This window comes from Brassica napus, unplaced genomic scaffold (assembly GCF_020379485.1).
Source record: "Brassica napus cultivar Da-Ae unplaced genomic scaffold, Da-Ae ScsIHWf_1809;HRSCAF=2445, whole genome shotgun sequence".
Taxonomy (NCBI): Eukaryota; Viridiplantae; Streptophyta; class Magnoliopsida; order Brassicales; family Brassicaceae; genus Brassica; species Brassica napus.
In genome coordinates, this window is record NW_026015225.1 from 1 (window position 1) to 28,000 (window position 28,000).

The 28,000-nt window shown below is 35.1% G+C and overlaps 6 protein-coding genes and 1 long non-coding RNA gene across 7 annotated transcripts; 5 read left to right on the plus strand and 2 right to left on the minus strand.

Annotated features, from left to right (window-relative positions):
• Positions 1 to 389: 389 nt before the first annotated feature.
• LOC125598921 lies at positions 390 to 2,081 on the plus strand. The gene is made up of 2 exons (XR_007332804.1): positions 390 to 1,809; positions 1,899 to 2,081. It is a non-coding gene; the product is annotated as an uncharacterized LOC125598921 (long non-coding RNA).
• Positions 2,082 to 5,604: 3,523 nt separating this feature from the next.
• LOC125598920 (F-box/kelch-repeat protein At2g44700-like) lies at positions 5,605 to 7,057 on the plus strand. Its single transcript, XM_048772634.1, has 2 exons — positions 5,605 to 5,637; positions 6,653 to 7,057. The coding sequence occupies exons 1-2, from the start codon at positions 5,605 to 5,607 to the stop codon at positions 7,055 to 7,057; spliced, it is 438 nt and encodes a 145-aa protein (XP_048628591.1).
• Positions 7,058 to 7,476: 419 nt separating this feature from the next.
• Positions 7,477 to 8,835, plus strand: LOC106426772 (NF-kappa-B-activating protein-like). The gene has a single exon (XM_013867502.3). The coding sequence runs from the start codon at positions 7,537 to 7,539 to the stop codon at positions 8,620 to 8,622; it is 1,086 nt and encodes a 361-aa protein (XP_013722956.2). The 5' UTR covers positions 7,477 to 7,536; the 3' UTR covers positions 8,623 to 8,835.
• Positions 8,836 to 10,061: 1,226 nt separating this feature from the next.
• Positions 10,062 to 12,016, plus strand: LOC125598919. Its single transcript, XM_048772632.1, has 3 exons — positions 10,062 to 10,291; positions 10,397 to 11,668; positions 11,753 to 12,016. Exon 2 carries the CDS (start codon positions 10,511 to 10,513, stop codon positions 11,009 to 11,011), a length of 501 nt encoding a protein of 166 aa, XP_048628589.1. The 5' UTR covers positions 10,062 to 10,291; positions 10,397 to 10,510; the 3' UTR covers positions 11,012 to 11,668; positions 11,753 to 12,016.
• Positions 12,017 to 14,845: 2,829 nt separating this feature from the next.
• Positions 14,846 to 19,488, plus strand: LOC106426743 (protein NETWORKED 1C-like). The gene is made up of 4 exons (XM_013867471.3): positions 14,846 to 15,074; positions 15,328 to 15,524; positions 15,958 to 18,092; positions 18,352 to 19,488. Exons 2-4 carry the CDS (start codon positions 15,422 to 15,424, stop codon positions 19,309 to 19,311), a joined length of 3,198 nt encoding a protein of 1,065 aa, XP_013722925.2. The 5' UTR covers positions 14,846 to 15,074; positions 15,328 to 15,421; the 3' UTR covers positions 19,312 to 19,488.
• On the minus strand, positions 19,352 to 25,233 carry LOC106439310 (sulfate transporter 3.2). The gene is given in 16 exon segments (XM_048772633.1): positions 19,352 to 19,690; positions 19,772 to 19,848; positions 19,998 to 20,083; positions 20,184 to 20,320; positions 20,323 to 20,375; positions 20,488 to 20,778; positions 21,577 to 21,703; positions 21,854 to 21,970; positions 22,313 to 22,426; positions 22,545 to 22,586; positions 22,663 to 22,669; positions 24,528 to 24,597; positions 24,600 to 24,638; positions 24,903 to 25,001; positions 25,004 to 25,079; positions 25,081 to 25,233. Coding segments are annotated over 16 exon segments (1,665 nt in total). The 5' UTR covers positions 25,219 to 25,233; the 3' UTR covers positions 19,352 to 19,498.
• Positions 25,234 to 26,899: 1,666 nt separating this feature from the next.
• Positions 26,900 to 27,712, minus strand: LOC125598918 (putative clathrin assembly protein At4g02650). The gene is made up of 2 exons (XM_048772631.1): positions 27,561 to 27,712; positions 26,900 to 27,337 (listed from the first exon to the last, which is right to left on the minus strand). Exons 1-2 carry the CDS (start codon positions 27,655 to 27,657, stop codon positions 27,060 to 27,062), a joined length of 375 nt encoding a protein of 124 aa, XP_048628588.1. The 5' UTR covers positions 27,658 to 27,712; the 3' UTR covers positions 26,900 to 27,059.
• Between the last annotated feature and the right edge of the window lie 288 nt (positions 27,713 to 28,000).

Sequence of the window (28,000 nt, forward strand, 5' to 3'; positions counted from 1 at the left end):
AGGAGGAAAGACCTTTCGGTCAGGAGAGCTCGACATTCGAGAAGGGACCAGGATCAGAGAAGGACCAAGGAACTCTCCCCTACTTTACGGCGTGTGATCTATAATCTCTACCCCAAATCTCAAACTAGGAAGAAGAAGAAGAGAAGAACACAGAGTAGCCCTGAAGCGCTTTCGTTTGACACATCAAGTGGTCGTGCATGCAGAGTTCGTTTCTTACTTGTAGGCTAGAGAGTTCTCTTTTGTTTATGCGTGTGTGAGGTTGTTCCCGTGTTTGTGATTGCCTCTCTGTTTTTTTCTCTCTTTTTGTTTTTCTAATCATCTCGCAATACTTCAACGTGTCTGTACATATTTGCTGCAATCTATCCTATAATAAAAGGGATATATAATCCACAGGAAAGGTGTCCACGTCACTTTAAAAATCAACCAATAATGAAGTTTCATTTTGCCACGTCAGTCTGCTGTTAGTCAACACAAAATTTTCGCAGGCCAACTTAGTTATGGGCTTCTGATTTTCTGTGTTGTCGTGGCTCATCATTATAGCCCAAAATACATATCATTATTATTCAAAATACGGGCAAAATTAATTAATCACAGCCACCGTTTACAACCTTTTCAGATTTCTCTACTGTAAAGATTCTGATTTAATTGACATAAAGTTTACCTAGCCATCTGTTACCTCTTCTTCATCTTCTGCCGTTTAGAGTATGCTCAAACTTCTACATGTCAATCCATTTTCCAACTTCTCTTTGATACATATATATATATAGACTCCAAATCCTTGAACCATCGCTATGGTGGCCCTAAAACGCTCCAAATCGTCGATCTCTGACTGTTTACTTCGACAAAGTCGCCGCCTGTCAAGTTGATTCACTTTTGAGAAGCCCATATCCCGCTAAAGTCGGGATGCTAATCGGCCTTCACCTGCTTCTGATCGAAGAATAGGTATGACCTAATCTTCTCAAACCCCTCAATTTGATAGTGCCAGTTTATGTAACCTAACATATATCACACATCCACATGGCTCCATTGTTCTGAAGCCGCTATGAAGATTTTCTGAAGCGTGTCTCCTCCTACAGTTCTTTAGGGAATCCACACATTGCTTTTGAACCAGTCAATCGGAATCGAAATGGGTGTTTCAGAAATGCATTTGGAGTAACGGCGAGTGCGGCGTCTTCTTCGTTAGTCTCTACGATCTGCGCGACGGCGAGAAGAGATTGCTGACGTTTCGGCTGAACACCGGGGCGTGCGATCGGATTTCGGCGGTTACGCTTCAGAGAGAGTTTATGAGAGAGACGACGGTTGCGGATGGATGTTGCGACGAACACGTGGCGAAGGATGTGGGGTTAGGTAAGGCGATAGAGGAGATGATTCCGAGTGGGGAAGGGGATAAACTGTTTTGGGCGCATTGGATGGACGTGCTGGGTTACTCGCTGAATGCATTCCGGTTCTCGAATTTGAGTTTCGTGGATGGACGCTGAAGACCCGAACCGGAGATCTCAGGTGGTAAGGATGAAACTGGAAAAAGATCAGACTCTTAAACTTGTGGCTGTAAGTGTCTCTCCTTATTCCAGCAACTTCTATAGTTGTGTGCGCAGATTTGCTTACCATTATTGCTTATTAAGCTAGATTATATACTTTACTATTAATTTATTTAAATATTTAATATTATATTGAAATGATAATCTTTTCTGATAGATAGTGGTTATATATGAACACTTATCTCTGCAATCAAACAGTGTTATCTAAATTGTTTGTTAAATGATGAATGGACAAAATAAGTCCCAAGGCGTTTTCATATTTGATGACAAGGTGCGCAACTATCTTTCTCCAATATTTTTATCCATGATCCATATTTATTTCTTCTATCTTTATTTAGTTTTGACAATTATTGTTTGTAGGGGTCCGGCTACAGAAGTAAGCTTCAGCTTAGGAACTAAGGAAACCAAAGTTGTGTTTTGTAATTATACTATGTTTTTGGAATTATGTTCATTGGCGTAAGTTGCCGTTAGTCGGTAAGATTGTACTTGCTTTTTAACCTTTTCCTTAGTGATTTTCAAAATTGGTAAAGACCTATTTAAGTTTTTCCTGCGTTCTTTGCCAATTCCTCTTCCAAGTGTTTTGCAAGTTGTGACTTATTTCTTCGTTTCAGAATTATACCTAGATTACTGGTATTTTTATAGCTTAATGGACCCTTTTATAAAAAAGGATTGATCTTTTTAGGAAAACATGTAAAGTAGATTCAATTTGATCTAAGAGTGGTATGTAATTTATTAATCTTCAAAATGAATTGTTTCTCTAATTATTATTTTTCATTTCAATATTTTGGTGTAGCTTTATCAAATTACATATAAAAACTCATTTGTATACTTCCATATGTATTCAACATACATACAATGTACAATAGAACATCTATAAATTGAACATTATTTTCTATAAATTAATAATGTTGGGACTTTGAAATTATGTTAATTTATAGAGATATTAATTTACAAAAAGTTTCTTTTTCGATTCTTTTCGACTTTTTTCTATTTTTATTTATACCATATATACATAAATAAAAAATTTAGAAAATTGACTTTCAAATTGTTTTATTATATTACTTGGTTTATATTTTTATGTTTTATATAACTTATATGTGGTTTTTCGATATAATTTTACTAAATATTATCAAAATATATTGAAATGTTATGAAAAAATAGAAGTATTTTTATTGTGAATATAAAATCAATAATATAATATTTGGTTTGTACTTATATGAAATGTATATATAGATATATTATTAATTTATGATTTTAATGAGACCATATATTTACATAGGATTTTCTAAGAACATATTATCTTCTTATTTTATTGATTTGTGTCATATTTTGAACCGGCCGAACTTGGGACCGGAATTTTTTATTAATTTATAGAGGGTCTACTTTAGTATCAAATAATATCATAAATATTGATGAACTTCAAATCTATAAAGTTTTACCTAATATATATTATTATGAAAGCATTCATTCCTTCTTTTAAATATAATATATTTTTAAAATATAAGTCTAAAAATGAAAATTTCTCTAAATTAATAGCTCTATAAATTAATAAATTATCATAGTTCCAATATTATTAAGAGTTTTATTGTACTATTAAATTTCCGAAGTTAAATTATATACTATAATGCAAATTATGTTCAAGCGACTACGAAATAAAATGTAATACAAGTACAAACTTTAAGATAAATTCCGGAGTAAGTTGATTGTATATTTGTGATGATTAAATTCAGTCACAAATAGTTTACAAGTTATTTTTTTAAAACAAATTATTAAGTGAAACTCAAAAGTATCCACTAACAATTATATAATTTTGTATTTAATTAATATTTAATTTTAAGATTTATTAAATCACAAAATTCAACACTATTTTTCTCTTCAAAACAAAATAGTGAAGAAAAAGAATTCAGTTTACTATAATACCAAAATATTTTCCAAATAAATTCATTCACAAATAGTTTACAAGTTATTTAAAAAAACTAAATTATTAAGTGAAACACATAAGTATACAGTAAAAATTATATAATTTTAAATTTTTTTAATATTTAGTTTTAAGATCTGTTAAATAAAAAAATTCAACACTATTTTTCTCTTCAAAAAAATGGCGAAGAAAAAAAAAATTCAATTTACTATAATACCAAAACGTTTTCCAATCCAGTAATATAATTTAAAATATTTAGTCAAAAGAATATAATTTAAAATGCAGAATGGTGGTAAAAAAAGGGTAGTTCCAAATAATAAAAAAACGGATGCAGTACAAAAAAATAAACAAGAAAGATATACACTCTATTTTCTGTAACTCTATGAAAATTTAAATTATTTGCCCACATAAACCGTCTGAGAACAATATAAAATCACACAAATAGATCGATAAATTAGGAATGGTCTTAATCTACTTAGATAAAAAATGTATTACTATTATCAGTTTAGTCATTCAAAAAATAGTAATAAACATAAAACCAAACAATAATATGGACAAATGGTTAAAGTTAAATTTCTTATTTTTAAAAGCATATAAACAAGAAGAAATTTTTGAAAATGAATAGAATTTATGAATTTACAGATATTGTAGTACATATCAGTGGTAATAAATATAGGCTAACTCCACATCATATATCTTTAAGAACATTTCCAATATAAAACTTCATTTTTGTTCCTAAATAAAGTAATTTTATAATGGAATTGAATTTACTCTCTAACCATGCTCTAAAAATGGAGTGAAAATAAAGTAATAGACAAAAAAAATAAAATAATTACTCTATTTATCGAGTTATCCATGTTTCCTCTATTATAAAATAAAAATAGAATAAGGTTATAGCATTTCTTACTCCAAATTTTATTTTGAAATAAATTATGTAGTAGAGTTGAAAATGTCCTAAGGTCAACTAAAAACAACAATATACTTAGCAAACAGTACAAACAAATGTTATAAGGCAATACACTGTATAAGGACACACATCTCCAAATTCATATGCAAAAAAACAGAAGTTGTTAAGGTTGTTTATGAATAAGTAAGGGATGTTACATACACTTTAATACCTAGAAAGAACAACTCTCTTATTTTAATAGACTTCATCAAGGTATTTTAGAAAAGTAGGTATTTCTTCAGTTATAAATATGGTTTACAATAATGTAACCAACTGTTTTTACATACATTGTGTCAGTTAAAATTTTGTATTGAAAATTTAATTTCATTTTGTTTAACCATTTGTTTAACCAGAATAATAATAATAATAATAATAATAATATTTTTTAAACAATGGGCAGCGTAGACCAGTTTTTGATAGTACTTAAAAAACCATATGATACAAAAGAGTAGAGAAACATAACAATGAGTCATAAGAAGAAATGCAGATATTTGTAACGACTCACCAAACTGCTCTAAAAAAAACCATTGGATCAGTTTCAAACATAGGTATTCATTATATCCCTGCAGTAAGTTTTTTTTTTCGTTTTAGAGCATTTTCAACTTCAATTTATATTTTTATTCTAAAATAAAATTAAGAGTAAAATGATATAATTTTACTCTATTTTTTGCTTATATAATAGTGTAAAAGTAAGTTCATTAAAAAAAAAGATATTGATTCAAGATTTAAAGATTTAGGTGAGTGAATTTGATTAGTTATCAAAAACTATTATCATTCAAATATTTATCAAACATATAGTAAAAATATTTTTGAAATAGAATACATTTATAAAAAAATATTTATATATTTGTCTGAAATGAAGCTAAAGTCATAGGTGTATAATTATGCAGTAAAATACACAATAGTTAGAAATAAAGTGGAATTCATCAACCTAAAGAATCACAACCAAACATCGCTAATTACTGTCAATTACTTTTTTTTGCATATTTTATGAATATTTTAGTGAAAAATAATCCAAATCATTTTTAAATATAAAATATAATAAGACATAATCCGCGCGTAGCGCGGAAAAAAGATCTAGTGATAATAAACATATTAATGTAGATGCAGATGCTTGACATCAGTTCCTAAAATCTATGGTAATATTGATTGCTTATCTTTTTGGTCTCCTGATATAATCTTTTCGGTCTCCTTAGACTAAGATGAAGTTCTACAGAGGAAAGTTCCATGAGAATGTGAAAGCCAATGGTCTGCTTGGTGAACTGAGCTTTCTGTAGACGACTGTACAAATTGCAAAAGACATCTCTTAACGCAGCATCCAATAAGATCTATAGATAAGACTTAAATCATAAACTAATAGGTCAGAAAATCCTTCGCTCATGAACCTCATGAACAATGATTGAGCCAAAACTTCAACATTTAGCCAAAATAACAGATGCCACATTTCCTCATGAACAATGATTGACCCAAAATATTTACAAATCCAAGTAAAATATACAAAATTTAAAATTTAACATCTAAATATTAATTACTATTTACAAATCTGAAAATTTTCTTTGGGATTTGAGTTTTTGTATTTTTAACACATAATCTATACAAATCTATTTTGAAATCAATTCTATAAGTAAATTAGTATGATTGGGTAACATTCGATTTGAATAGAATTTATAAATTATGAAACCAATAGGCAGTAACACATGATTTAAATACAAGTTTTAAAATCATAGAACTAATAACACTAGATTAAGTTTAGATTTTCAAATATTAAAATACAACAATAAAATACGGATTCCGTCGTCGCTTCATATTCTATATTTTGTTAAATTAGAGATGTCATCGAATTCTTAAAAATATCAAATTTATGTTTAAAATTAGAAATAGACTAATTTTATGAATTATCAGATAAATACTGAACAATTTCTGAACTTGAAAAAAATAACGATCAATGGATATTGCTCTAGGTGATCTCCATATGATCTATGCCGCCTTTCTTTCTCTCACTACCAAAGGACGCAGTCTGGAACATTTTGTCTAGATTGCGCTCTATTGTGTGTCGAAGAAGCTATGGCATCTTGTTAGTTTACCATAGCTTCACAAGACTCGGTGTATCCTCAGTAAAGATTCAGTCTTTCTCTGTTTTATTGACAAAACCGATCCTACACATCTTGGAAAATGGTTCAGTCTCTGCAAGAATAGCCATAGGGAGAATCAGTTAGTATATGCCTGTCTCTTGAATCATTATATTGCCAGCCCGTCTCCGCGGTCATCGCTATTGGTCCAGAGATTTTCATCATCTCCGGATCAGACGGTTCAGCCGTGTGGATCTTTGATTTCCAAACCGACAATATTCATAGAGGACCGGGTTTGGAGCTGTATCAACCAGACATGAGCGTAGGGTTTGTGGGGACTAAGCTATACGCTATCGAAGGCTATAGCAAGATTCAAGCAAGATCATTGGACCTAAGGAAAGAAACGAACCAAAGTTATGAAACAACGCCGATTCCGACGGAGCAGAGGGAGTTCATGTGGTGTTCGACTACAACGGCTTCGTTGAACCGAAAGGTCTGTTCTTTATCGATTCATGATGACAACTTCGTTTCCTATGATCCTAAAGATGGTTCTTGCGAGAGGTTTGAGTTGAGAAGATACAAATAGTGGAGAACATGTACGTGTGTGATAAAAATTTCTATAGTTTATAAAAACTTATAATTTTCACAAAATCTTCCTTATATTTCTATGGTTAGTGTATGAAGGGTAAGACTATAGTAAAGTGACCAGAAATTTGTTAATACAAAAGTATTCTATAGTAACTATAATCATGTAAGAGCATTGGTTCAGTTACAAAATTCCAATTTTTTCACGTAGTGTAACTAATTAAATTTAAAATTTGTAAAAGTATTACTATGTGTATTGACTCTAATTAAACTTACGGGGTGCTTTGTAACAAAACAAATGTTTATGGGTATAATAATGAATTTTGTTTTTTCATTTCAACAACAATAAGGAAACAACTCCGCTAAGGTTCTTTTAATTGGGCTTTTATGATGGGCCTTAATGTACACATATATATTGAACTCAAATCCTAATTAGATACGGTTACGTTCGGATTGAAATTTTAGGGTTGGAGAGTGACGATGAACTCGCTTCCAAGGAGGTTCGGGAGAGATCAAGGATACCTAGACCGAGACCACCGTAGAGGGAGGAGATCCGGTTCAGACTCCGACGAAGAGCTGAAAGGATTGAGTCACGAGGAGTACCGGAGGCTTAAACGCCTCAAGATGAGGAAATCTGGTAAGCACTGCATTTGGAGGAACACGCCGAGTCCGCCTAGAGATCCCAACGAGGTGGAGTCCGATGAGAACGCCGCCGACGAGGAGGTTCCGGAGAAGGACGAGGAAGATCCGAAATCTGAGTCTGGTAAGTCGGAATCTGAGTCTGATAGATCTAAGAGGAAGAGTAAGAGCTCTAGGAGTAAGCGGAGTAGACGATATAGTGATAGCGAGAGTGATGATGATTCGGATGAGGAAGATAGGAGGAGAAGGAGGAGGAAGAAGAAGCAGAAGAGTAGTAGGAAGAGGAGAGGACATAGGAGGAAGAGGAGATATAGTGATTCTGATGATGAATCTGAGATTAGCGCTTCTTCGTCTTCTGGGGAAGAACGTAGCAAATCAAAGAGCAAGAAGGACACTGATTCGAAGGGGAAGTTGGAAGAAGCGGGGAAGGAGCCTGAGCTTGACGAAGAGGAGATGAAGATGATTATTGAATCGAAGAAGAAAGCTTTACCAGAAGATGAAGAAGAAGAAGGTGAGGTGGGTCCAATGCCGTTACCTAAAGCCGAAGGACACATCAGCTACGGTGGTGCTTTACGACCCGGTGAAGGAGACGCTATAGCTCAGTATGTTCAGCAAGGGAAACGTATCCCACGTAGAGGAGAAGTGGGTCTCAACGCTGATGAGATTCAGAGGTTTGAGGATCTTGGGTACGTGATGAGTGGGAGTAGGCATCAGAGGATGAATGCTATTCGTATCAGGAAGGAGAACCAGGTTTACAGTGCTGAAGATAAACGGGCGTTGGCGATGTTTAACTATGAGGAGAAGGCTAAGCGCGAGGCTAAGGTGATGTCTGATTTGTCGAGGCTTGTGCAACGCCATATGGGAGAAGAGTTGGGTCCGAATCATGACCCTTTTGGTGCTGGGAAGACTGATGGTGCTGATGATTGATTTGCTTAGCTTCCCTTCTACTGCTTGTGTGGGTACTTATCTTATGCTTTTACTACTTGCTCGTTACTGAGTTTTACAGTTCTAATATGCTATGCGTGTCACATTATCGTCTTTGTGTGTTTAAAAATGGAAGATTCTGACTTTAAGGATCTGCTATTGTTCCTACGCAATTTGTTTGAGCTTCAGAGATTATAGATTATGATTGTGTGTTTATATGGCTTATAGATAATGAGTTTCATAGTTTATATGTTTGTGTGTTAAAGATGAAAGATTTGGACTCTAGGGATCTGCAACTGTTCTTGTGCATTTTGATTGAGCTTCATAGATTAGAATCGTGTTTTATATGGCTTATAGATAACGGGTTTCATTGTTTATGCGTGGGTATCACAATATTGTGCTTGTGCGTTTAAAGATGAAAGATACGGACTTTAGGGACCTGCAACTGTTCATGTGCAATATGCTTGAGCTTCATAGACTATAAGATTAAGATTTAAGTGTTGATATGACTTTAGACTTTGGTGATTGCTTGTGGAGCGTTTTAATGATTGTATTTTGTCTGTTAAAGATGTAAGATTATGGCTTCAGTGTATTACAGCTGTTTTAAATTATGACTCAGTTAGGACATCCGCTTTATGTCCCGCTTATTGGCTTATCAGACGCACGAAAACATATTTTTCTGATTCTTGAAGCTTTGCAAATGGTATTATGTTGGTGACCGAGTCATCTTCCTTATGAGCTTTGATCTCTTATTGTTGTTGTGAGTGACTTGTGATATTTGAGGGGATGTCTTTGTGGTCATGTTATCATTGTCACCATTATTGTCACCATTATTGTCACAATTCTATTTTTGGAGCTGTGAAACAAACAAGCATAAATTATTGGGTTCTCTATAATTATCCAGTGCAATAATAATTCCCAGAATTTACAGGCAGATATTAATAATTGGGTTTCAATTCCTATAGTTTATGATTCCACTTTTGTGGAACTATGCAGTGGCTGAATCTTTTCTCAATAAGTGCAATATCTTGTCATCAGAAGACCCTACCGAGGAGAGTACCTGGACCATATTCAATTATTCATTTTCGAAAACAAATTAAAAAATGTAAAAATCAACTTTGTTACCGTTGGATAAAATATCGGTTTAGACAGAGAGAGAGGAGGGAGAGAAAGCGATGTTAACATGTTCTAATTTTTTTTTTTTTGACGTCAACATGTTCTAATTATTAGTACTAATTGTTGTCAATTTATTACACTTCAAGCATGAACATAAAATAATGTCACGTTAAGGTCTCTTAATTTGACTAAACTCGCTTTCAAAGGGATTATTAAATATGCGATTATGAACAGTAATTGAAGTTAGAATGTAAATAATGTAAACGGAGAAGGACATAATAGTCAAATGAATACATTGGAGGGTATTACCGTAATTTCCTCTCAGCAGAATCAATGAAGTAACAGTGCTACTTAAAAGGACAAATGCTCTGTTCATCTTCCCCTCTCTCTCATCTCCTTTCTCTCTAACCCCATTTCTCAGATCCGTAGGATCTTCGTGTGTTTTCACGGAGGCTTAAAAACTCTAAATAGATATTCTCTTAACAGATCGCTGATCCTCTAGTGTAAAAGAAATCATCTTTCTCTAATCTTCAGGTTCAATAGCCTTTTTCTACAGGTGAGTGATTACGTTTTGTTCCCTTTACAGTATCTGTTTCCCTGTATGTGATGATTAACTTTGTTTCCTCCATGTGTTGTATGGCCTTAAACTGTTTGCTTGCAGCTTTGGAGACGAGCTCAGATTCAAAGGAGTGAAGTGTTTTGGTTTTGATTAGATAAAAAAGTGATCTTGTTGGGGGTAGTTAAAGAGACAAAGCTTCTTGATTTAATCTCAAAAATGGAAACTCTCATCTTAGCTGAAGAACATTATTACGAGAAGAAACCTCCTTCAAAAACTTTCAGGCAAATCAACTGCAGAACGTTTCACTCCGGAGTTGGTTTGCTTCCAAGGCCACCACCACCAAAGAGAACAACCTCTTCATCAACAACCAAAGGAGTTCACTTTCACTCTCCTCGTTCTCCCAAGTCAGTTTTGCCGTCTCTTAGAACCAGTCCCATCCCTATTGGTGGCGAAAGGAGAAGCCTTTCTTACTCTGAGCTGTGGGCAGGACCCACTTACTCCAACTCACCGCCACCCACTTCTGTTCCCATCCCCAAGTTCTCTCTCCGGGGAAAGAGGACGGCCTCTCTGACCTTCCCTGATGTTGATCTTCCTGAAGTTGCCAAGTCTGCTCCGGTCTCTCCAACCTCGTCTGGTGATGATAACCCTTTTAACAGTACTGTCTCTGCTACTATGACGCTGCGTCGCATGCTCAATATTGAGTTTGCAGATGCGTAAAGATCAGGGAGTCTTTAGGGGGAACAGGGGGTTTAGTTTTGTGGATATATGAATAAGGTGTTTTAGTCACCAAGCTGGTTTGAGTTTGTTTAATAGCTTTTAAATGGAACACAGAAGCAGTTAGTGGTTCTCCTATGCAGATTTGAGGTGTTACTAATGGTGGAGCAGGTGGTTGGTTATAGAGAAGACTTGATTCTTGGTTTAGCATATAGGATGGCTGAAAAGTTTACCAGTCTCTAACATATGGTGGTGGTGCACCTTTGTATAGTTTCTCTTTTAGAGTCAGTCTTTGTCCCTTTGGCTTCTTTTCTTAAGTGGGTTAGATTAGTAACTAGGTTCCTCTTCTTATATCTCTCCCTCCTTGTCCATACCCCTTTGTCTACTCTCATGCCTTTGAGTCTTATCTTTCTTCCTCTCTTTTGCGTTTCTGTCTAGCCTTAAAGATGTAAACCCTTACTACTTGTGTTTAGTGGTCTTCCTCTTCAGCTCTTTTCCTGATTTTTTTTGTAAAGGAAGAAGGGAATAGGAAGTTCTTTCTTGTGACTTGTCTTAGAGTGTCTCTACTGGTAAAGATTCAATCCTGATGTAAGCTGATACTTCTTCTGAAGAAAAGATATTCCTCAGGCTCTTCTTGATCCCGCCTAATCTGCTCACCATGTAAGTTTTGTAGCTCTCTTTAACTCTTAACATGTAATGAATCTGAATGTGCAGCTTTATATAAGTTTTATGGCTTTGTAACAGGGACCTATAGAAGCTGCTACTCCGCTCTGCTTTAGATGCTTCATCGTAGTTTCTTTGTCTCTCTACTATCTTTGGTTATGTTGCTATGTTACGCAGTGGCAAGTATTGTCTCTGTGTATGTATGTTTCTCGTCGTCTTTGTCTGTAGTTTGTGACAGTGTTGTTCACGTTTTACTATCTTGTTTTGGGTTTTCAATGTTGAAGGAGATGTATCCCTTGTTCCCTACAATTATTAGTATCATTCTGTATGGTTTTGTTTATCGTTCTCTATGGCTTTAAAGTCTTCAAATCAAATAATACTTCACAGCAACAAACAAGTTAGAAGGTAGTAGAAAAGGTTCATGTACAAGTGGCGATCTTTTGATGGACTATGCTTTTTACGCGAAAACTCTGTTATAGGCCCATTGAACTACCTTCAGTTCCTTAGTGGGCTTTTTGCTTTAGGTTGTATAACCTCATCACTACACAACTCCTTCAATCACTCGAGAGAAAACACAACATCATTACAAAGACAAAGCCATACAATGATGTCAGACCGGAGGCAATATACAAGCAACCAACAGCTAGGAGAATTCTCTAAATGCTAAAAAGACAAAAATTTCATTACTTTTAGTTATGATGATAAGCTAAGGTTACCATTAGTGACAATGTTAAGAAAGAGAGAGAAAGAAAAAAAAAAGAAATAGACGTTGGGGACCGACTAGAGAGAGGTTGTTAAAAGATGATCATTGTCTGAGAGTTCTATATAAGTTTGGTTTCTGAGGAAACATGATGGTTCATTATTACTCTTGGGCCCAACCTCAACAAGAAAGGAAACTTTGGTGGCATTTTCTTCCTTTTAGCAAATAATTATATTCAATGTATGAATACCGACAAGTTGATATGTCAAAGGGGCATATATTTTTTATAATTATAAACTAATCAAGAACTATATGTTTTGGATAATTTATTCAAAACATACAATGGAGATTTTCAAAACTGTGATCTAAAAAGGGCTGTTTGTAGAGTTGATTCTCTCTTTAATTAAAAATCCATACGGTAGTGTAAAATGTCTTGTCTCTTTATTTTATTTTTGACAAAATGAATTAGTTGTAACACTTGCAACCGGTGAATGGGCTAGCTACTGACTATAGTTATTGGTTATTACAAGCTATTTAAAGGCATGTGGTCAATGGCTTTTCACAATTAATTTAATCAAATATACGATTGAAGTAATTATAATACTTTTTGTCGATCTTCCAACGGTTGCCATCAAAAGTGGTAGCCGCTAAGTATATATGCATACATATTTAATTTCTCCATTTTTGTAAAACTAGATTAATATTTGTGGACCATGTAAAATAATATTTGTGGACCGTTTTGTCTTTCAAGTAAATAGTTTTAAATTTAGCCTATTTTAATATTCTAAGTCAAATTAAATTTCAGAAAACTTGAAAACGAATTTGAATGTTAAAAACTAACACTGAAACAAAACAAAAACTTAAAAAAATCAACTTAATAGTAGAACATGACTTCCATGACATGTATAGATTGCGCGTGGGTGTGGTGTGTCCAACGTGGACAAATATAAAAGTGTGGCGTAAGTGGCCCCCAAAGCTCGTCGTCTGATACGCATACGCATCTCTGTGCCTTTGCCTTTTCCTTTTTCTGATTCTTTTTCTCTAAAAGATTCTCTCTTTTACTCAGTGTTTTGAAACCCGACCCGGATCCGCAGTTGAACCGGTAAACACAGTAACCCAGAAAAAATCTGATTTGGGTTTTGTGAAAAACCTAATATTTGGAAACTCGCAAAAATCTGCAAAAACCCGGTAAAACCTGGAATTCAGTACCGGTTGAACCATCGGTCGAACCAATAAATAACATTTACTTCTTTTTTTTAGTTTTATATTCTAAGTTTTCAATTAAGAAATTAGGTATTGACAAAAAAACGAAGTTATGTTTTCTTTTTTTAGTTTTATATTTGTGATTTTTAGATTTTGATGAAGATTTCACTATGTCACCTGAATAAAATAAAACGAACGATGGTAGAGAGAACCAAAAGTAGTTGATGTTATTTGGTGTTAGTTTATTTCCATTATTGATAATTTATTACAATGATCTTTTACTTTTGGTTTATTTTGTATTTGTAGTTTAATTATTATTCATATTAGACATTTAAATATTTATAAATTTTATGTTTTTATTTATTTTAGATGTCATAGCTCTTATCTTGTTCGAGAAAATTTTAAATAGTTTAAACTATTTTTTTGATATTTTGTATGTCAAATGAAAATAAAAATATAAAAACTAAAGTTAAGCATTTTCTAAATTTTAAACATAAAATATATATATATCCAAACTATTATTTTATGTTTTAAAAAATTTAGAAAATAATAATCTTTAGTTTCTATAATTTTATTTACATACCTGATATATTATTATATAATAAAATTAATTAATTTATTAACCCGCGGTTCACCTGCGGTCGACCCCGTGATCCAGTAACCCGGTAAGCAGTCCGGTTCAGTGTCCGGGTCGGGTTTAAAAACATTGCTTTTCCTCTATTTGTTTTTTTTTTAAATTAAGCCAAAAGAGCAGCATGAGTTGTTTTATCCAATAAAATAAATTATTTGGTTCATATCCGCAAAAGATTTTAAACTAATTTTTTATCTATTAATACATATTTTAAAATATCAATTTAAAGTACGTTTTATATGAAAAGGTATGTTAAAAGGGTGGAAATAAATTTTACAGATTTTATTTTAATATGAAACTTATAAGAAGAAAAACTCCAACCTGCCATCTAATTTTGTATATTATAGAAATCTTGGTAATGTATAGTGTGTGAAATTTATAAGAAGAAAAAAATCCAACCTGCCATCTAATTTTGTGCAATATTTTATAAAACTTGATAATGTAGCATTAATTGTTTTTAAGAAAATTAATAGCACAGGCCTAATTCATGGCGTAAATTACCATTAAATTTTGTTTTAAATAAAAGCGTAAATTACATTAATCTAGGAAGCCAAATCTCCCAAGCAATCCCGAGAACACCATTTTAATACGTGCATAAAGGGTACTTTCGTCATTTACTATTTAAATTTTTCATTCTCTCTCTCCTAAAGCCCATTTTAATAAACCTAAACACAAAAACTCTTTCACAGAAACAGAGCATAAACGCCCGAGAGAGAAGGAGATCTACTAGAAGAAGATATTATGAGACGAAGATGAGGAAGCCGAAGCTACACTGAGAGAATCTAAGAAGAGACTAAGCGCGCGTGCTCTTCCAAAAGCATCTTCGATCACACCGACGAGCGATCTCGATTCCATTTTGTGTTCTTGTGGTACGAACTCGACTTCATTGCTTCCCGATTCGTTAGATAGATCTTGATCATGGTTTTGGATATATCATGAATTATATAATTCATGTTTTCATGTGTGATCGTCTCATTTTCTGACTAGAAACGTGTTCTCTAGGTTTGACTTAAGAGCATGAAATTATATATATATTATATGATAAATCATATCATATAAAATCTCATTTCGTCTAACTGTTTATTTATTCGACAATCTCTCTGATTTTTTGTATTTTTCCAGGAATATTTTTAAATAGGTTGTGAGAGAGCGTGAGAGAAAGGAAGTTTGGTGTATACACATCTTTCCTTGTGGTTTGGTTGTTTGTATTAAAAAAATGGAGGTTGTGGCAAAGAGTAACTCGAAACGTATGTATTCATGGTGGTGGGATAGTCACAATACCCCCAAGAATTCTAAATGGCTTCAGGACAATCTTGCAGGTACGTATCTTGTTAAAGGGTATACACATGTAGTGTTACTTTGCTTTTAGCTTGAGCAGAGCCGGTCTTGAGATTTAAGGAGCTATTTATAAAAAAATTCAACAATTTTTTTTTTTATAAATTTGAGAGTATGCTTATGTCTATGTAGTTTTTTTTTTTTAAAAATTGGATGTTTGTGACAAATATTTCACTTAGCATCGTTCAGTACCTGAGCTTGCGGTTTGTTTTGACCTATGAAAAAACATGATTTAGTGTCTATAGAGACAACAAGGCCTTAGAACATCCGCATTGGGAGTCTCTCACTCGTAAGAGACTCTTGATGCGGATGACCTTTAGCCAGAGCTGTTACTGTATAGCGGATGACTTTTTAAAAAAAAATTATTATAATAATATGATCCAGAAAAAATCATGAGTCTTTGTTCTTTTGACGCAGATATGGATAGTAACGTGAAGAAAATGATCAAGGTACTCGAGGAAGATGCAGATTCTTTCGCCAGGAGAGCTGAGATGTATTACCGCAAACGTCCTGAGCTTATGCAACTGGTCGAAGAGTTTTACCGCGCGTACCGCGCATTGGCCGAAAGATATAATCACGCAACCGTCGTGATCCATAAGGCTCATCAGACTATAGCAGAAGAGCTCCCCAACCAAGTTTCCTTCATATTCGGCGATGAGTCTCATGCTGGTGCTGACGGTGACCCCCAAACTCCGGATATGCGTCCTCCTATCCGAGCTCGAGGTGAAGACGATGTTCCGTTTGGGAAAGCAAGAAAAGGACTCAAGTTTGATGATGGAGATGAAACAGTTTCCGAAACCGAACGAGCTAGCAAAGCTGAAGCTGAAGTTGCAGCTTTAAAAGACTTCATCTCTAAAATGGAAGCTGAAAAGGAAGCCACCTTAGCTCAGTTTGAAAAGAACTTGGAGAGACTCTCGAACCTAGAATCCGAAATCTCTCGTGCGCAAGAGGACTCAGCTAGACTTAATGACAAAGCATCGAGCGCAGAAGCTGAGATCCAAATACTAAGACAAGTCATTGAGAAGCTAGAGTCTGAAAAGGAATCCACCCTTGTTCAGTATCAGCAATGCCTGCAAAGGATAGCTGATTTGGAAGAAGCGCATAAGGATGCTGGAGAAGTTGAAGCTGAGACTCTCGCATTGAAGCAGAGCCTTGCTGACAAGGAAGCAGCTCTGGACAATTACAAGCAATGCTTGACAACAATAGCTAATTTAGAAGAGAGACTAAGGAAGGCTGAGGAAGATGCATGGGGTATCAACGAGCGGGCTGAGTTGGCTGGAGTAGAAGTTGTAAACTTGAAGCAAACTATCTCCAAACTGACTGAGGATAAAGAAGCTTCGGAGCTTCAGTACCAACAGTGTTTGAATATAATCGCGGATTTGAAATTAAAACTCTACTCCACCCAAGAAGAAACCAAAAGGCTTAGCAGTGAGTTGGAGGACGAAGCTGCTAAACTAAAGTTCTCCGAGGAGAAATGCACTGTGCTCGAGAGGTCAAACCAGAATCTCCACTCGGAGCTTGACGGTCTCTTGGAGAAACTCGGGTGTCAAAGCCAGAAGCTCACGGAGATGCAAACGGAGCTGGTAAAGCTGTGGAGTAACGTGCAAGAAGAGCATCTGCGTTTCCAGGAAGCCGAAACCGCGTTTCAAACGCTGCAGCAGTTGCACTCTCAGTCTCAAGAGGAGCTAAATAACTTAGCTGCGGAGCTTCGGAGCAAGTCCCAAATCATCAACAACTTGGAGAAGAGAAACAACGAGATGCATGAGGAGATTCAGCAAGCCAAGGTTGAATCTCTCTCTTCGGTAGCATCAGTGAAGAGTTTGCAAGAGGATGTCTCGAGTCTAAAGCAAACTATACTGAAGCTTGAAGCGGAAGTTGAACTAAAGCAGCAAGAGATGTATTGTCTTAAAGAGGAAAACTCAAACTTAAGAGAATGTAATGAGACCGAGAAGATTGCACTTGTGGAGAAGCTTGTTGAGAAAAACCATGCGCTGGAAAACTCTATCTCTCATTTGAATATTGAGCTGGGAGCAGCCAAAGGAAAGCTCAAGACCTTGAAGGAAGCTTGTCAGTCACTCTCCGTAGAGAACCACCACAGCGCCATTGAGAAACTCGTCCTTGTTGAGTTCTTCCGACAGGTTAAATCAGAAGCTGAGAAGAGCACGGCGAGGAAGACTATTGATAAGTTGATAGACGCAGAAACCGAGAATCTTCAGCTGAAGAGAAACCTCCTCTCCATCAGATCAGCAAAAGATCGTTTAGAGGATCGGTTACGTGAGAAGGAGAAGGAGCTTGAGGAAGTCAAAAGGGAGGTTTTGAAAGAGAGGTGTCGAGTTGAACTGTGGGAGTCTCAAGCTGCAACGTTCTTCTGCGATAAGGAGGTCTTAGCAGTACATGAAACGTTGAATAAAACAATGACTCATGAGGTCGCTGAAGCTTACAACGGTCTTAAAAGTAGAAGCGTGGATGTGGACAAGCGTAGAGCTATTGTCTTGTTGAATGAAAGCATTAGATCTTTGGAGGATTATGTTTTCGTTAATGGACCTTCAAAGGTAAATTTATCTTATCCTTTTATAAAGTTAGTTAATAAATTAATAAACACGCTAAATTTATTAGTTTATTCGGTCCAAAGTTAGGACCGGTTCAAAATGTAACACAAATCGATAAAATAATTTTAAACAACGTTATAAATTAATAATATATATAAGATTTATATAAATACAAACAATACAATGTTATTAATTTATAGAGTTTTTACTGTATTTGTATTCGGATGAAACTTGTTTGAACTGGTCTCATCTCTCTTACCAGGGCCATGATTCAATGAATGAATCCCTCAAGGTGGAAGATATGTGTCTAAGAATCAAAGCTATTGCAGAGGCAATCACGGAGAAGGAAAAGCTTTTGCTCCTTGAGAACTCTAACGCTTACTCTATGCTCGAGACAGCGATGAAGCAAGTCAAAGAATTAAAAACCGATAGTGGTGGTGGTGGGAGAAGCATGAGGAAGCTGAGCGGCAAAACTCGGAAACAAAGCAACGAAATCGAGATCGTAACGAAAGATATAGTCCTTGACCAAACTTCTGATGGATCATCGTACGAGATCACGAGCAAGAGAGACACCTTGGAGCTTGATAGCCACAGTTTCTTTGAGTTAAAGCCTGTGAAGACTCACAAGACAGAAACAGCGGTTAAAGCCAAAGCGAAAGGTAAGTCTTTGTCTGAAGAGTCGTTGGTTGTAGATAAGCTAGAGATTTTCGACGGGTTCATGGATCCTAATATAGAAGTGAACAAGAGGAAGGTGTTAGATAGACTCGGTTCGGATTTAAAGAAGCTGGAGAATCTTCAGATCACTGTGAAAGATTTAACAATCAAAGTCGAAACTGAGGAGAGTGAGGAGTACGCGACGATCAAAGGTCAGCTCAAGGAAGCAGAGGAAGCGGTGGAGAAGCTGTTCAACGTGAACGAGAAGCTGTCCACGAAGGTGGAGTCAGAGAAGGATGGGAACCGAAGCAGGAGGATCTCGGAACACGCGAGAAGAGGTTCGGAGAAGATTGGGAGGTTACAGCTGGAGATACAGAGGATTCAGTTTCTGTTGATGAAGCTTGAAGGAGAGAAAGAGAGTAAAGCTAAGTCTAAGGTCTCAGATACTAAGTCCAAAGTTCTTCTAAGGGATTACATCTATGGTGGATCGAGAAGCGTGACGATGAAGAAGACGACGAAGAAGAGGACTGCGTTCTGCGGCTGCGCTCAGCAGTCGACGTCTCCGTGAATGTTATTATTACTTGACTTACAAGTAAAATAAGTTCTCATGTGAAAAATGGTTTAATTTAACAGCGTTATGTTTTTGAACGCAATAGTAGTAAGTAGTGAAAATTTGAATAACAGACAGACTCTTAGCTTTTCGACTTTATTCTTGGTGAAAATATATTAATGTGAGATTTTAATTTGTAACCATCTTAAACGTTGTTGAATTCCGGTACACCGGAGATTTTCTCCGGTGAGTCCGGTTTAGCTGTTTGGAGCATGTGGTCGCAGGCTGAGACGGCTTCTGCTACCGTGAGATGAATCCAGTCTTTGCCGATGGTCTCTATGAACTTGGACTTGCTTAGCTTCTTCATCAACTCTGCTCCTGGGTTTGCTATCACTAGCTGAGAAAATTAGAGGACCAAAATGTGAAATCAATAGATGTTTGGGGACTTAATCTGAAAGGAAAAAGTTGAAGGACTAACCTTGAGGTCTCTTCGTCCTAGTATTTTGTTGACTTCCTCAAGCATGCTTATACCACTCGTGTCGATGTTCCCCACAGCTAAAATTCATATAATATAATGTCACATTTTCAAATCAAGATTAAGATGTTTCAAAGTTCGGATCTAACGTTTAAATTGAAAAAACTTATATATCAACTGATTATGCATAATGGTTTTAGAAACTCAAAATAAGCAATCAATGTCTAACCACTCAAATCAAGTATGATGTATTGTAGACTGTTTTCTTCACTCTTTCTCAGTTTCTCTTCCTCCTCATCGATCCACCTTCCAATTCTAGCAAAACATTGAACATAAACACATCATTTATATATGTGATTCACGTAAGAATAGCTAAGATTTGATAAATTATTATAAAGTAAATAATATTATAAACCTATCTCGCAAGTAGCTAGAGTTGGCGAAGTAAATAGGACCATCGATATGGAGAATGATGAGGCCAGAGAGAGTAGTTGCTTGAGGGTACTGTTCAATGTTCCTATAGATCTCTGTGTTCTGAATCTTTCCCATTAAAAATATATCTTTGTCTTCCCAACAACAGTAACCTCAGCACTCACCTGATTTCCACCTGAAATTTATTTTCATTTTTTTTTTTGCTTATATAAACATGAATTTGTGCTGTAATTATTGCATTATTTAAGTTACTAAATGATATTATAGTCGCGTAGAGGAAGTTATACGTACAGAGAGGATGAGACCAATCTCAATGGTACCAAAAACGACGCCGAGGAAAGCAGAGAGACAAACGAAGAAATCGAACTTGTCGAGTTTCCAAAGATGCATGGCTGCTTCGTAGTCAACGAGTCCGAGCATGGCGGCGATGATGATAGACGACAGAACTACTAACGGCGTATAAAAGAATAATGGCGTTAAGAACAGTAATGTTACTGCTACTGCAACCGCCATCACCACGTTTGATACCGCCGTTTTGCAACCGGCGTTGTAGTTCACCGCGGAACGTGAAAACGGTCCTACATTAAGAAATTATTTGTGTTTTTTTCATTATTATTATGCATTGTTCTGAAAAACTTTACATAGGTGCAGCTGTTTACACACACTTAAACGGGCTGGTATCATTAAAATAATAATAAATGAACAGAAACAAAAGAAAAGTTTTTTTTTCAAAAGAAAAGAATTTTATTATTACTTTTGCTCCTTATCAATTTTGATAAAGAATTTTTTTATTCCAAAATTTCTTAAATTTTTTAAGAAAATGAGAAAGTACTATCTCTAACAAAAATTATTCATAAATGGTAAAAATATTAAGAAATGAATAGAAATTTACTATTTCTATTAATTAATTTTTTTTGTCACCATTTAGAACCTAGATTTTACATGGTCATTATTTTTTCTAGACGATCTAAAAATTATTAAAAAATAGAAAATGATTATTTGTAAATTAGTTTAATTAATATATTGTATTATAAAATTTTGTTATGATAAATAAAAAATTCTGTTATTTCTAAATTATGGAATCTCATACTATTATTTAATATCATTTGAAGAGTAAATAAAAATTTAGTTTTTTTTATTCAACATCCGTTTAATTAGGCTTTTTTTTTTTGAACTCTCCGTTTTCTAAACACTGTTATTAGGGACCCCTTTTATTATGTATTGTTATAAGTATAATCATCATTTGACCACCTTGGTGTTTGTATTAGTAAGAAAGAAAGAAAAATAATTACACAAGAGAAATATTCAACTTGCACCAACTCTTCTGATAAGTTAATTATATCCTAATAAGCTGAAAATGAAAAATTGAATGTTACCGGTAGTGAGATAGCAAGAGGAGAAGGAACCAAAAATGTTCATCATCCCAAATGCAATCATCTCTTTGTTACCATCTATGTTGTAATTCTTATACATTGCAAAGCTTCTCCCCACTGCAATTCCTTCCTATTTATAGATAATTTGAGTAGAAGTAATTACAAGCAATTAAAGAATATATATAGAGAATTTGGATATATATATATAAAAAAAAGTGTTACAAAAAAAAAAAATATATATATATATATATAAATAGTCAATATTTTATGAAATACTCACAGCAAGAGCTAGGACTCCAGTGATAATGCCGGTTTTAAGAGCCAGCGTGACATAAGGTGACGTGAAAACCAGATGTGTGATGGACGGTGGATTAATCCCTTTCTTTAATTCTCCAATCTACTCCCACAACAAACAATAATATTAGTAGTACATTAGCATTTGATCTCAATCATGTCTCTCAGGCTATTTTTTTGTATGCATTGACATGATCGAAACAAAGTAATAATATAAAACATTTTCTATTTTTTCATAAAGTATTAGTTTGTAGTGATAAAGCCAAAAAAAAAAACAATTTCGCTTGCGTTTAGTAAAATATGTTATAAGCTGCAGTTTCATTTTTTTTAAGCTATAAGTGTCAAATATAACGCTAATTAACGCATACGCAAATAAATAACTAAACCTAATAGTACGTTTTTGCCGCATGTGCTAGACTAAGAGAGAGAGAGAAGAAAGACGTACAATTTGGATGCCATGGAACTGGGCATGGAGGAAGTAAACGAAGAGGCTTCCAAAAATGACAGAAACAAGTGGAGCCATTGCAGATATCCAGAATAGTTTTGGTCTCTTCTTGCTCTTCAGTTACATTAATCATTTTGTTATATATTATTTAAAGTACACATACATGATAATGAAGGTATATACTAATATACGTGTTTATTTTTTATACATTAATGAAGAAGTTAAAACTTACAATGTACTTGGTTGTAAGAAGGAAAAAGAGGAAAGCAACACCCTAGTATTCCACTCTCCCATCTCCACTGCATATATTTTTAAAATGATACATTATGTATTACTATTTTAATTCCGACCATGTTTCTGTATAAATTAAATGATTATGTAAGCAAAATCGTTTAATTTGCATTTTTAAGCAAATGAAAGGAATTTAAATCGGTCGGTACAATAATGACAAAAACATCCCGTGAACAATAACAACAATAATGCCTCATGCCACTTGCAATCTTAAAATGGTAAAAAGATCAAAAATTAAATTTTATATCTTAGAAAACCACTGATTTAGAGAAACAACGGATGATAACACAGATCTTGGACACTAATCAAGAGAATAAACCCCCGTGAATAATGTAATTTATGTATTCCTTCACGTGACATAGAGAGAGAGAAAAGTTAGAGAGAGAAAAGTCTTCTCAAAGGGGATCCGGCGGTCGGCCGGCGCGTGACCGTGCCGTCGCCGGAGCCCTTTTCCCTTCGGTAAAAACATCCGGTCATGTCGTTCTTTCTCTTATTCGGTTGCCGTTTGCCGGAGTTCAGATCAGCCACCAACCGGTGTGGTGCTGGTACGGGAGTCGCGGCGGGGTTTGCGGATAGGAGGGGGGGGGGTCAATAGTTCGAGTTCTAGCTCCGGGAGATGGAGGCTCTCACAGATCCGTCGCCGCCGGTCCTTTGTCTCCGCGGCGGGGAAGCTTCGTTAGTTCCGCCGTCGTCGGATCTAGCTTCGGGGGGTAAAGGCTATCACAGCTTTACGTCGCCGGCTTCAGTCCCCTAGTCTTTTAGGGTTTAGATTTTTCCGACTTTTCTTTTTAGTTTCGGCGTCTAGTTGCGGTTTTGAGTTTTTTCTGGTCACGTCGGAGGAGAGGATGATCTCCGACGGAAAGAGTGAGGTTGCATGCGAGGCTTTGGGCTGCTGCGGTGAACGGGGGTGGATGAGATCTCGCCACGGCGATTGATTCTCTCCGGCTTTAGAGTCCCATAAGCTCTTGACGGTGAAGAGGTTCGGATCTGCGGAGTCCCGGTGTGGCCGGTTGATCCTAAGGTCAGATCTCCGGTGAGGACGAGAAGCGGGTGTGTCGTGTTGATCTCGTGACACGTGACCCTCGACGTCGAGGATGTTGACACGTGTCCTCGTGACGAAAAGACGGATATGCGAGGCGGCCGCGTTTCTCTCCCGTGTGTGTCTAGGGTTTCTCAAGGTGGGCCGCTGGATTGGGCCCAATTGTGTAACGAATTTTAGCCCGTCTGGTTTAGTGGGCTTCTGTTGTAATTGTTTCTGGGCTTGGCCCGTTCTATTAATTAATAAACTATTGACGGAAAAAAAAAAAAAAAAACTCCTTCACGTGAAGTTTGTTATTAATATTGTCATACTCTGACATGTTTTCATCAAAATCGAATATGGATCATTCCCTTATCTTTATGTTTATACTATGCATGGAGTATCAAATCTCTATTCTCATAGTTCAAAAAGAATCTCTATTCTTTATTTATGCTTATAAGAAAATCAAAAGATCATGCACGAGCAAAAATATTCAGAAAGTCAAGACAAGGTGCAAAATGTTCATTTCTCACTTTTATTAAGGCTTTTTACTATGTCAGAGCATTAATTAATAATATAACATCAGAACTGTGCCAAACATAAAATTAATAATACTGTAATTCAAGAAAATAAGAATATTAATATATAGACTCACATTCGATCGGTCATTTCTGTGATGCTTGTTTAATTTAAGTAAATGATGATTTCATGATATAAAATACAATTATAGACATCATATTTTTTCATGTATATAAGTCATGTTATTGTTATTTTCAAGTAATGTTTATAAGTATGGTTTGGGGTATTAACTAACCGTAAGAGGCCAAGGCAGGTTTGCATGAGGGCGAAGAAAGTGGCGGTGAAAGCTAAGTGAAGGTAAAGTTTTGGATTCTCCACCGCGCTTACCTCTTTCCCAGCATTGCCGCCGTTAACAGCGACGCCACCGCTACTGTACCCACCGCTAAATCTTTTGACTTCCCATTATCGCGTAAACCATCGGCGGCACGAAGCTCGAGTCTACATTTCCATACATATATTTAGATATTTTGAGTATGTGCATATAGTAGATTTCATATAGACTAATGTTAAAAACAAATCTACCGGTAAAAAAACACACAATATACCAAACCAAAACCAAAGTGAGTTTTAATTACTCAGACCAAAAGTAATTTGAAACCAAAACTGAATAAGTATCGTTGTAATACTAGAGTTCTTAAATAATTAATTAAGAAACTCTTCTTTGTAATATGAAATAAAAACTATAAGAAGAAGAGAACGTACAAAGACCAAGGATTGGAGGGAGATTAGCGAGTTGAGCATAGCTAATCCCTTGAGGAATAGCAAGACTTGCTATCGTGATCCCTGAGATAACGTCTGATTCAAGTAGTTCAAATTGTAACCACGAGCCCATTCCAAGATCGGGAAGTGTCTCAACACTAACTCGATCTTTTTCTTCTCGTTTTCGACGTTCGTTCCTGATTTTTCGGAACGGATCGTCGGCGAAAAGGATTTCATTGAGAGTGTTCTTTAGTGATTTCAAAAGGATGTGTGGTGGAGGGGTTTCTACTTGGGGGTAATGTAATGCCCTTTTGCACATATTCTTGTATTTTCTTTGCTGTGAAGAACTTATGGAATGAGACTGATCAAAAGCAAAGTCTCATTTGTATTCGAGTGTGATGAGAAGAGAGGAAGATGTGGTTTTTATAGAAAAGGAGTCAAGAAACTTTAGCATTTTTTTCATTTCCACAGGGACCCACAATGATTATTGGTTTTTTGTTTTGTTAACTATATATTATGTGAATACCAAAGGAAAAACTTTATGCTACGTACTTTCTATTAATAATAAGGTATTAGCGTTAGAAATATCTTCCATATTACGTAAAAATAAGATCCAGATTTTCACATTATTTTATTTCTTTTGGGTACGATTGTATATTTTTTTCTACAGCTTAAATTGTTATAACAACTTATATATATATATTACCTTTTGTTAGATATTTTGAAATGGCAATTAGAAGCTATTTCATGCACTTTTAATCTAAACCTACTTGTTTTTTCTCACATTACGTTACAACTTTGACGTACAGAGGCATCCAAGGAGATGTTTAGACTTATACGGAAACAATTGCATAAGAAAATCGTTAAATAATTTTTTTTTTTTGGTACAAAAATCGTTAAATAATTAAGAGACATATGATTAAAATGAAGCAGCAGCATGAGCTGTTACAAGACTTCCCAATTTGGATCGATCACTCTCGTTACCATTATTTTCTTTTTGTCGATTTGCATTTGGAGCATTTCAGAATTCAAAACATTCGCTTTCCCTTTCTTCAACACACAGCTCGAGGCTTCCCCGTTTTACTCTTTTTTTTTGCACATACAGAAAGTGTTTTACATCACATATTTTATATGTTTTGTTTACTGAAAAAACATATTTTATATGTTTATATTACTTTTAATTTACAACTAATATATATTTACATTACATGTAAAAATAGTAATGCGAATACTTATATTTTATTGATTAGTTAAAATTCAACTTCTATCAGTGATATTTATAAATAGTTATATTAATGTTAAAACTGAATATAATAGTGTATATATATTTATAGTAGTGGAGTTATTTAGGAAAAATATTGTTATACCAACATGTCAATAGTTATAATAAACAAAAAAACGAGTTCAAAATCAATATTATTGAATTCAGACAATTAAATTCTAATATCAAAATAGTACACTTAACAAAAAAAAATTAAAGAGAATATATATATACTTTTTTTTTAAACAAACAAGATCGTCTACATCCAAACTCCATACTCCAAGTTAGAAATCTAAACTATAAATCCTAAAGCTTAATTATATAGTTTTGAAGCATTTAGTTTAAGTTATCCCATTTCTTTTTCTTTTCTTTTGAAAAAAAAGTCTAACCCTTCCCGTGAATGTCCTTTAGCTACACTACACACATACTTTGGCATTTTCGTTTACAATCGTTTCTTGATCCACTGTTTCTGTTTTCTGTGTTCCCTATATTATCACATGGACATGTGAAGCTTAACCATGAATATATACAAACAACACTTTCTTATTTATAATTTTTGTTAAAGATCACAAAGCCTTGATTACCTCATCCTCCTAATCATTATCTTTGCAAAGACTTGATTACTCAAGAAGTGACAAAAAGAGATTGATCATGTCCAGGTAGAGGGAAACTGCTGCCCAAATATACTCAACGTATGTGTGTTTGATCAGATTTTTTGGTGTTGTTAAGAAAAAGGTAGTATATATTTTCTTTTTTAAATATTTTTGTCAACTCTTAGTTTTGATACAAAGTATGCTATTTTGATATCAGAATTCAAAATAATTAGAAGAGTTGCAATTTACATCAGACAAGACAATCTGATCAAACATGGCGTTTTTTTTTTCAAGAAACAAAAAAAATCAGTAGTGAGGTGTGTAAGAATAAGGTCCCATGGAGTATGGAACATGAAAATGTTGTTGTTGGTTTTGCATGTGACCTAGTCTTCCATTTCTGTTGTATTGATCCCACATCATTTGTTCTTCCATTACCAATCTTTGTTTTTTCTCCATATCACTCATCTGCACGTACGACGGTGGAACCACCTCTAGAGACGCCGCGAACGGGTCCATGGTCACCAGACTCCTGCCTCCGTTTCCGTTGGACGTTGGTGGCGGCGCGGGCAGTGCCAACATTGAGGCTGCATCACAACCATATAATTCAGAATGAAATATACGTGTCAAATAACTCGAATAAACCAATATTAGAAACTAATTTGGTTTTAAACAAAAATAAATTTGTGTATCCTAATTTTTGCAAAAGAATTACTATATATAATGAGGTGATAAATTAACCATGACCGATCCATTATGTTTTGGAAGGGGCCGTTCCATGCAAAACGTTCTTTTGGTTGTATATATTACCTGCTGGTCTTCCTGCAGAACCAAACGCAACGCTACTCGCACTCCCACTACTTCCATAAGCATTAACCGCCGCATTAACCGCACCGTACTGATACATTCCATCAAGCAACAAATGATCAAATCCACCTCCAAGCTCACTCTTTTGTGCCGACAGTGTCTAGTCGCCGATTTCACCAAAGCTGTCTCCCAGTCCGCCACAATCATAATCAAACGCTTCCAACCACCCACCCCCGTTCCAGACGCAGCTCACCCCAGCCTCAGTCGCAACGCTCCATCGAACAACGCTAACGTCACAACAACTATCATCACCAACCGACAATGTTGTATCACCCGCTTCACCAGTTAAATCCAGCAAATCACCTTCTTGATCTTGCCCTGAAACCACTTCTTGAACATTTCTTTGTTTCGGTCTTTTATTTCCTCTTCTTCCTCTTCCTGCT